Source organism: Mus caroli, chromosome 1 (genome assembly GCF_900094665.2).
Source record: "Mus caroli chromosome 1, CAROLI_EIJ_v1.1, whole genome shotgun sequence".
Lineage (NCBI taxonomy): Eukaryota > Metazoa > Chordata > Mammalia > Rodentia > Muridae > Mus > Mus caroli.
In genome coordinates, this window is record NC_034570.1 from 37,416,877 (window position 1) to 37,427,738 (window position 10,862).

General features: G+C 41.2%; 1 protein-coding gene across 2 annotated transcripts in view; it reads left to right on the top strand.

Moving 5' to 3' along the window:
- The window catches only part of Mrps9 (mitochondrial ribosomal protein S9), a 54,088-nt gene that overhangs the window by 29,228 nt on the left and 13,998 nt on the right, over positions 1-10,862 (top strand). For both annotated transcript variants that reach the window (XM_021161505.1, XM_029477594.1), the window contains one exon: positions 6,656-6,735. In XM_021161505.1, the coding sequence (XP_021017164.1) occupies positions 6,656-6,735 (80 nt within the window). The remainder of the gene's footprint in view (positions 1-6,655; positions 6,736-10,862) is intronic.

Sequence of the window (10,862 nt, forward strand, 5' to 3'; positions counted from 1 at the left end):
CTCACCAGCAGTCCCAAAATCCTGCGGCGGGGGTCGTGGGTAGCTGGCGGGTGTCAGGCAACCCTGCGCTCCCGCTACCCTGGCGCTGATCCCGTGTTTATCAATTCTTAGATATGATCAATTATAGCCTACATAACATTTGTTTCACAATAGATTTTGGGAAAATGAATGAATGCTGTGTACAGGTATACATTTATATGAAGTTTGAAGATCCAGTCACTCCAGTGAGGCACAGCAACTTGTAGCTTTCCCGATAAATATTGGAATAGCAGGAATTTGTTTTATTCTTCTCTTTCTCACTGGCTTCTTTGTGCATCAGCAACTCAGGCTTCTCACCGGTTCCTCTCTATCTCTCAGTTCTCTTCTATGTATGTGTGAGTTGTGTCTCTTTTGCCTTCTGAGGCTTTTTGAGTTCTTCAAAGTGTACCACTATTACTAGGAGATAGAATATGATATAGAATAATATAGAATAGACACCAAAGCTTCAGGCTGTTGCTGCAAAATGCCCACGTATAATTTTGAAAATATGCCACTATTGCTAGAATTGTCTGACATTGCAGCTAAGTGTATTTAACAATGCTTCTTTAGAAATAGCAGAAGTTCTGCTCTCTGTTCTCAATCTTACTGTATTTCTTATAGGATAAATCAGTTTGTAGGTATTTAGAAATTTAAATTTGGGTAAATTATGGCACTTGTACTGTACTACCATTTGTTTTACCGAACGATGGAAGCTTCTAGATTGAGTTAACATAAAACACATGTACTGTAAAGTGGTAAAAATATTGGGGGGAAATAAAGATACATGGCAGGTTGATGACAGAACCAAGAAGGAGCATTGATGTTAGACAGCCTGGAATTGGGAGGGCCTGGAAAATGATTCAGTGAGACAATAATGTTAATTTATGTTGAAAAGCCTGTCGTCAGTAAGTGGATTTGATGACCTTGAGCCTTTCTGTACCAATTACTTAGCACTGACAGATTAAAAAGCAGTGCTGTTAACTAAGACTAAAGAATTCAAATCGTCATGGTTTTGTAGTTATAGACACAAACCCAAAGAATATGTTTTCTATGCAGATGATTACCAAATAGTAACATACTTATGCATGGTGAAGTGAAACATTGAGAAAAATATAAACAAAGGCCCAAGAGTAAAAGTCATCAGTTAAGTTTTCTGACTTAAGGTCAATAGAAGTGTATCACTGTTGTATTAAAGAATCAAAATTGAAATTACCTACTATTTGTAAGTATTTGACAGCTTCCATCAAGTCCTATGGAATATGGTCATTATATCATGCAGGTACAAAATATGTCATTAGTAATTGAGAAAGAAAAATTAAGCTGATGAGTATAATGGCGAATTTAAAAGAGGGGCTGTAACACTGAATCACCTTTGAGAAAGCCAGTCAAGTCAGTCAAGAATAACATTACAAATATTTACTTATGTTTATTACTCTTATTTTGTGTGTGTGAATTAAACCTTGGGTCTCCTGTATGCCAAGCAGGCACACACTTTACCAGGAAGCTGACTGTGGTCCAGTGTTAACACTTAAATGGCAGTATTTACCTACTGCTCTAAGGACATAAGATATCTATGTTGTTATTGTCTAAATATGAAACAGTAACTCCATGCTAATTAGAAAAATCTTCCAGTAATAATGGTGGCATTTATTGCACGTTAGAGTAGGCCATTCACAGTTCTAAGTGCTTCATGTCTTATCTCAAAACTTTCTAATAGTTTTTAAGGCACAAACTGTTATTTTCCCCATCCTTTTTAATTTCCAGGGATGTCCTAACAGGAAGTGGCTGGGCATGTAGTTTGGCTCAGGCAGTGCTGATTCATGGTACAAATGTGTGACCCACACTCATAGACACATAGCTTAAAGACCAGTTTAATTGCCACAGTTACCTCAATCAGGAAAATTCTGGGTAAACTAAAATCCAGCCAGGCCACAAGTTATCAGGTTTGCTGAAAAAAAATACTGTCCCAGCAGTGGGCCAGTTAGTGATTCTTATTATGCCTTGAAGTAACAGAAAACTTGTTGTTGTATATATTGTTGTTGACCAAAACCAAACCAAACCACCACCAACAACAACAACGAAAACAAAGACTTCTAGTTTGCTTGCAAAATCACATAATGACTAAATTTGGACATAACTTACCCAAAAAGTGAAGCTTTCTTCCCCAACCCCTATGCCTGGGAGAACAGGGGGTCTCACTGTATATTCTTATATAACCTGAAACTTTCTATGAAGAGCAGGCTAACCTCGAATTCAGAGAGAGTCACTTGCCTCTGCCCCCTGAGTGAGCACGTAGAACATTTTTAAGAAACTACCAGGGAATATAACGTTTTTCTCAGAATTTTAAGTATGGCTTAACATTACTTAATGTATTAAGATAAGTGTTTTTATTCAAGGAGAAAACATTTACATAGAGAAAACAATTAACAAAATGGAGCCTTTTGTTTTGGATAAAAAGGCTTCAACTAGAAATGTAAAGAATCCTTGTTTGAGTAGGACTTTTCATAAGAAAACAGAAACATCAGATCTTTAAATGTGTCATTAAATTCATTGCATTCAGAAATAGCATACATTATTGACAGTTATTTGGAACCCTGACCATTATAATCTTATAAGAAACATGCAGGACTGGATGTTTATGCAGCTCAGTTGTAGAGTGCTTGCCTAGAGTACATGAAGTTCCAGCCCCAGAACCACAAAAACTATATTAAGAGAGTAAGTCAAAACCAGATAACTAAGGAAATTAATGGCACACAGATCATTTGGCAAACTCAAGGCCACGGGAGACAAAAGCTGTGGATGCAGATAAGTGATGGAGTATACTGAGCATGTGCAAGGCCCTGGGTGTAGATGGGTGATGGAGTGCACTGAGCATGTGCAAGGCCCTGCTCAGACCTCAGCACTCTAGAACAAGTAACAAGATACCAGAAAGTTCAGTTCTGTTCATAGATCACAGTTGCCTGCTGGAAGGAACTGATAAAACGTAAATGAAAAACTGTATTAAAGCATTACTGGGAAGTTATTGTTTGGGTGTCTGAAGTCATAGTATTAAGATTACAGGGTAGAATGTAAAACGTGGAAATTATGTGAGGATCTTGCTGCCCAGTGACATCAGAGTAGCCAAAACCACACAAGGAAAAATCACTGTGGATTGGATATGATACTAGTCTGATAGCTCATGAATTGCTGTCTTTCTCTTTGAGTAGACACAAACCATCTTAAAAATACTAAGTCCAACTATGTTAATACATGTGTGTGTGTGTGTGTGTAGACATGGGGAAATTTGTGGGTTTTAACCATTTTAAAGAATATTGACAGATGTATTCAGATGATGAAATTTGGATTAAGACATTAACAACATTACGTGTCAGGTTCTGAAGTCAAACATGGAGGCTCACCTCTATAATCCCAAAGCTCAGAAAGTTGAGGCAATAGAATTGCCAGGAGTTTGAGGTAAACCTAGGCTCTAAAAAGACGCACTGTATCAACCTTGAGCCTCTCCCTCTTTAAAGAAAGAAAGGAAGGAAGGAAGAAAGAAAAGAAAAAGTCAAAGAAAATTCACTCTGTAGAGTAGTAGTGGCTAATACAGCTAGTAATATTTTATTTTGAACATGAATGTGTTTGTGTTCCTGTCACTGCATTCATGCAGTGCCCATGGAGGCCAGAAGAAGGCATTAGACCCTCTGGAACTGAGAGTTACAGACAGTGAAGAGCTGCCATGTCAGTGCTGGGAAGCAAAGTCCTCTGTAAGAGCAGCAAATGCCCTTGACCACTGAAACATCTTTCTTACCCTAGCTATCAAAATGACAGAAAATCAGAAAACATAAAGATCATAAATTATTTTCAAGGTTAAAACTTTTCGTTGACAAGAAGACACCAGAAAATCTGCATGAACTTTGATATGGGCTTGATTTCTAAAATAAACTATTCTTGTATATTAGCCCCCCCAAAACAAACAAACAAACTGGATGGAAAAATAAGTGAAGGGTAGCATGCAGCTTGTAAATGAAAGCAATAAAAGTAGCCAGTAAGCACTGTAAAATACCTAAGGTCAGAAATGGTGCCCTACAAAAACAGTAACCAGGACTTTTTTCACTCCAGAGATTAGGAAGTATAAACATTATGAAGCAATTATTAGAAACCATTTAAATACTTATCATAAAGTTCCTGAATAAAATCTTAGAATCATACCATCATTTAGGCGGTAAAAGTATTGTGTTAACTCATTAGTCTGGAAAAGCAACTAAAAAAGTTTAGTGTAAATACAATAGAATGCCATATTTGTTTACAAAAAAGGAGATGGGTTGTGTGACTGACTGTGCATACAGTAGAGTGGCAAGGGTGAGGCCAGCCATCATTAAGTGGTGAGCAGTGAGCCTCACTGCACAACTACACTGCTGAAACCCAAAACAAGTAGAGCCAGCAAGATGGCTCAGCAGGGGAAGACACTTGCCACCAAGCCTGATACCCTGAGCTCAGCTGTAGGATCCACAGGGAGTATCAGAGAATGGGTTCACACACCATTATGCCCCTCCCTCAAATAGAGTAGTATGTTACTTGTGTAATTTAACTTACGTGTTTTGAACTCTATGACAGGGAACTAAATGGGAGGGGCCTGTATCAACAGCAGACATACTCTGCTTAGAACTACAGGAACATGGACAAGATTTTCATGGAAAATTAAGCTAAAAATCTTAAGGGAACACCTGATAAGTGAAAAAAAGAAAAGAAGATGATGATGAAGAAGGAAGGGAGCAAAGAAAGATAATAGCCCAATGTTTCTCTTTACCTTTTCCCTCCCTGTGTTGGCCAGTGAGCCAAGGCACTCCTCATGCTTAGATAAACAGTGTCACTGAAGCCCAGCTACATCCTTGCTGGTTTCCTAGACTAGTTTTTGAATTGCCTGTCCCATTGGATCTGGCTCTGGCTTCAAAATTACTAATTGGCTATGGTTGGTAGGTGTTGGGGGGAGATCGTATTATGTTTGAAGGTGTTAAGAAGTGGTGAGGGGTTTTGTAAGGAAGAGTGAGGGTGGCTTCCTGCACCGATCGGAGCAGAGACAGAAAGACAAGTAATAAGAGAGCAGCCCACGACAGTGCCGCTTAGCCAGACGTCAGGAGTTGGAAGCTTCTCACATGTTGGCAGCTTTAAGAACGGATGCACCTGAAAACCATTAAGTTCTGATGCTTGCTGTGATACAGTAAGCTGTGAGGTCTATCAAAGTAACAATACTGCATCGCAAACTCTATTATAATGTAGATTGAGTTAATCATGTATGTTTAGCAAGAATGTATGTGTGTGCATAGAGTTTATGAAGTCTACATTTGTGAGCACAAATGCACACAGAGCTGTGATTCAAGGTTCTACCCAAACTTAACAGTGGTCTTAGCATCACCAGGATGCTTGTCTGGTTTTGTTGGTTTTGCTTACTTTCTGACTGACTTGAACTATGCAATGAGAATCCTTTGTATAGAGTGCAGGTTCAAGTACTGGGTAATGTGGAAGACAGCATGGAGCATGTGAAAATGCCCCTGGAAAGTGTTCAGCCACCTTACCTCGCATGGCTGTTCTTTTCAGTCTAGACCTTTTCAACATTCATTCAGTGTTGTTCCTCCATTTTAAGTGTATTTACAATCCAATAATAATTATCCTCAGAGAAGAAAAAAGTCCTGCATATACAAGTATTTCAACAGAAAAAAATGTTTACTATTTAAAAACAAATAAAGGCTTTCTGCTTCCCAAGTACAAACTCTAGATACATTGAATACCCAAATATGACAGAATTCCAGAAAAAAAAATAAGAAAATAAGTTTAACCCAAAGCTCTAAAGGGTGTGTTCTGGCAGAGATGGATGTTGTTTGGAAAGGGTAAAGGAAGCCTGGTTGTACAGGAGCTTGTGGCCTCCAAAGATCCACAGCACACGGCAGCTGTCAGTGTGTCTGCTGTAAGAACAGGTCACGAGAAGCCAGCCATGTTCAGCCAGGTTAAACATTTCTGAAGAGTGGGCTCAGTGGTGAATACTGCCAGGAAGTACCAGGTCCCACTGTTATACTGATTATAGCATATACTGCAGGTTAAAGACATGGGGGGGGGGGGTTATACTATGTAGTAAGCCAGGGGATATGATTTTCTCTGTTTTCTCTTGACACAGAGTTTCCCCCTTATGTTGTGGCTGTTTTCAACTCTCTCTGGGAGCTTACAATGGGGTTGGAATAAATGATATAACAGGCAGGCTGTCCAGTGCAGGTGTGTTGTGCTGGGTTGCCTCAAATCTCAGAATATGCTCACTGACTATTGACTGTCATTTTTCATTTGAAAGATGTGGATCCTAAATACTTTTATTCTAACAAAGTGATTTGTGTTATCTTATAGATTTTATTTAAAACAAATGAAATAGCTCTTCAGGATGGAACATTTTATTAAGTACAGACATTGTTTTCTGCTAACTAATATGAAACAATAACTATCCTAAGCATTTACATATTAAATATGCCTAGTACATGCATTTTAAATATGGATAATTTTGTTATTTTAGATACTTTTGATAAGCTAATCTGAATCACAGATGTAGCCCATACTGTTGCTAGACTCAAAGTTTGGTTTATCTCTGACATGTTTTTGTTTTTATTTTCATTAGCAACCCAGTGGGGAGAAGATGGCCGTCCATTTCATTTTCTCTTCTATACTGGCAAACAATCGTACTATTCATTAATGCACGTAAGTATATTTATTTATAAGCTGTAAAACTCTTCTGGAGACTTCTCTCAGTGTCAGAACTCTCTCAGTGGGCAAGGACTTGCTGAGGTTTCTGATGAGAACCTCCTGTGCTGCCTCAGCCGCTGCATCGGTGTTTATGCAGAAAGTGCTCCTGCGCACACCTTCAAGTCCTGTCCAGGTGCGGGACCAGCGTGCTGTCAGGATTGTGAAGTCTTATGTCTGCTTTGCTTCTGCTACTCATATTACAGGTTGGACCATCCATTGGTCAGTGCGGTGTGTGAGAGCGAATCCAGGTCACAACAGGCTTTAGCAGTGAGGTCCTACTGTGCTTTTGCTTTTCAGTATACTGGGGGATTTTTGTTTTGTTGCCTTCCGAGAACTGTTTCATAGTATGGGAATTTGAGGGTGGTCCCCAAAACTGCTACTAGAAAAAAAAAGGTGGATGCTGGTCATCATTTTTAAAGACAGAACACATTATATTTTTAGAATCATGGTGTCAAGTTCTGTTTTATCCATACTATGACTTTTAAAGCTATGGAGATATTTGTGGGGCTTCCCCCATTTACAGTCAGAGGCTGGGGCCTCTGCACTCACTCCTCTGCCTTTAGGCCGATCTGCTGTTTATTTGTGCTTCACAAACCCAACGGACGAAGTCCCCACTTGTCAGGTACATTTATTTCTTAGGGAAAAAAGAAAACCTTCTTTTCGCTTTTTGTTGACCTTGGGCAAATGAGCTTCGTGCCCTGGCAGAAATGAAATGAATGACAAATGTTGAGTGTGTCTTTGCTGAGTAATGGGGCTGTGCTCCGGCTTCCACGGAGCCTCCCGCGCACAGCCCGCGGCTGCCCGAGGACCCCTGCTGCTCATTTAAATAGGTATGTCAAATCTGCCTCCAAACGCCGCTGGTTTGATCTGTGGTAATATTTGTGAAGGTTCCATATGGACTTGAGCCCCCTGCAGTGCTAAGAAATAATGTACAACGCTTCATGGTGCAGACGCAAATTTCCCCTGAAAAGGGATGCAGTGCCGCGTTTTAGCTGTCGGAGGGGATGATGGAGCTGACGCGCTAGGCCTGTCAACTTGTTACACGGATGGGTTGCACGCAGTGAAGCTGTGGAAAATCTGTGCCTTTTAACTTTTCTACTTAATCACGGTTGTAGCATTGCCTTTAGACTGTATGCTACATTAATTCTCTTCCTGCCTTCTGCCTTCATCCCAAGTTTCACGGGAAAAAGTAAAGTGTGCAGGTCTTACAGAGGAGCCTTATCAAACAGCTGTCATCTGACAAGCCATTTGCATTTGTTTTGGCTGAAACAGAGCAACCCAAGGGCAAGATCTTTTGTTGCATTCCATCATAATGAAGAAATTACACATTGTGTAAGAGGCCTGGCTTTATTTTTAGTTTGCCTGTGTGCTTTAAAAGGTATTGCTCCAGAAACTGATGGGATAGAATTTTTCTGTCCTCTGACTGAAATGTCAAATTATATTTGACTAATAAATGCTCTTCCCCTGGGTTGGGCTGAGTTTTGTTGCACATCGGAGAGTTCTTTGGGCTTTTAAATTTCCCTAACTCAGGAAACTCTGTTTGCCAGTCACATCAGCGTCACTTATGGCAAATGCCATTAATTAGAGCCACACTCACAGCCATATCATCTCATAGAGCACACACATCACTGGCTTCTGAGGTGCTTGTACTTGGAAATCCTCTAAGTGTTCACTGCTCAGCCTGCAGAGGCTCTTTCATGCTGAAGTGAGCAGTGCACTTAAAGTCCAACAGAAGCAGGCCAGCTGGGAGCCTTTCTCTCCTTTGTTCCGCCCTAACAGCCTGCAGCGGGGTTGCCTTCCCTCTGCCCCCGGCAGCCAGCGCAGGAAGCAGCCCCTGGAGAATGACAGGCTGAAAGCCTTAGGAATGAAGGAAGCTTTGTTGCTACCATTTGCTTTTGCAGATACAATTTTCTCTCAGGGTGACAGGGGGAAAGACACTCAGCCAAACAGCCTTTCCCACGTCTGAGCCGCTGTAACTGTGTGAGGCAAGACAGTCCGTGGTCAGGCTTGTTGATAAGGAAAGTGATCTCAAGCCTGTGTGCAGCTGTGTGAGGAGACCTTTCTCAGCTCTGTGAACCTTTCTTACTGTTACAGTCGTGCTGAGTCTTTTTAGTATGGTTGGCTGTTTGCATAGTAAGTATATGTACCTCATTACAACTAGTCTAAGATAGCTCTGATGCACACTGCAGTTAAGAACAGCATATAAACTAGGCATGGTGATGCATGTCTTTAATACCAGCTCTCAGAAGGCAGAGGCAGGCAGATCTTTGAGACTGAAGCCATCCTGGTCCTCAGAGTAAGTTCTGGATTAGCCAGGACTGCATCAAAGACCCTGCCTTTAAAAATAAAAGGCAAAACCAGTATATAGCTAGGCAGGACCCATGTAAGCTCAGCATTTGCAGGGCAGGTGCAAGAGGATGGCTGCAAATTCAAGACCAGCCTGGTCTACACAGGGAATTCCAGGCCAGCAAAGAAAGTTAGCAAGACCCTGTCTCAAAGTTTAAAAAAAGGGGGTGGAGTGTGGTATATAATGCTTTAGTGAATACTGTTTCCTGTTCCTGTACAGCTAGCTCATCGATTTTTGGGACATAATGAGATTTGTGAGGAAGAATGACCATGATAGAAACATGTATCCTATTTGTCCCTATGAGGAAATGAAGCGTACTGGGGGGCAAGTATGGAATGAAGGCACCCTTGGATCTGTGGGGTGCTCCTACTCCACGTCACATGTCACACGCTAAGGGCTCATTTGGAGGTCTGTTGCATACCCAACGTTGCTGTGGACATAACAACTCCTGTGTCTTCAGGATCCTGGGAAAATCAGTAAAAACACTGTTAGCAAGATGTACATTTATAATGAAAACCTGTAAAAAAATCTTGACACAAGTTCTTAAACAATTAAAAGTGGTTTTAAGAAATAAGAGACTTCCTGGGTTTTGTAGAATGGCTCTGAAGAGCTGAAAGGGAGTAGGTGCTTGACAGCTGTCTCCACCTGACCTGCCTTCTTTATTGAAACTTTATGGTTACATTCCCTCAGGAGCCATGTAAGCAGGAAGACATGCATACTTCTCAGGCATGAGAAGCTGCAGCCTAGGTTTCAAGAACAGAAGATGGGAAAGAGCAGGAACAGAAATTTCCTGGAAATGCTGAGCAAAGGACAAAGAAGGATCCCAAGAGTGATAGATGTGTGTTTGGAAAAGAAAGTGGCTGTGGCTCTGACAGATGAGGCTCTGGAGCCCATCCCTAGCACTGTGAAGTGAAATTGCTATAGAGCAGATATGCAAACAGTGGCTGGTCTAGAGAGACCTTTATATATGACTCGGTGAGATGGACAGAGGGCAGGGCCAGGAGTAAAGGCTGGTATAGCCTTGGCCTTAGCCCGGCTTTCCCAGAGCAGCCAGGTGGGAGGTTTGGTAGACTGACTATTCATGTAATTCACTTACTACAAGTGAGTTGAAAATTAATTGTATTAGTTTTTTTTTTTTTTCCTTTCTTAACTTGCAATGTTAAAAAAATTACCTATGATAACAAGATGTTTCACTGGCACAGTTTTGGGACTTTTAGTCAATGGTAAGCTATCTGCTATTCAAGGCTGTTCATCTTACAGTAGAGAAGTGGAAAAGGAGAGCAGGGGCCATGGTTGCTTTCAGTCACTGGAGAATGACCAGAAGGTGTTTTATGGGCCCTAGCTCCTCCCAGTAGCACCACCCTGGAGACAAAGCGTCCATACCCGGGGCCCTGGGTTGAGCAGGACAACAGTATCCAGACTGTAACAAGCCATTTACATCTTACTCTAGGAGGTGGTTATCTGACTCTGACCTGGGGACCCCTTTGTCTAATTTAATTACTAAGACATGGGTAGATGGTAGGACCCTGATATAGCTGTCTCTAGTGAGACTATGCCAGGGCCTAGCAAACACAGGAGTGGATGCTCACAGTCAGCTATTGGATGTATCACAGGGCCCCCAATGGAGAAGCTAGAGAAAGTACCCAAGGAGCTAAAGGGATCCGAAACCCTATTGTTGGAACAACATGATGTACTAACCAGTACCCCGGAGCTCTTGTCTCTAGCTGCATATGTA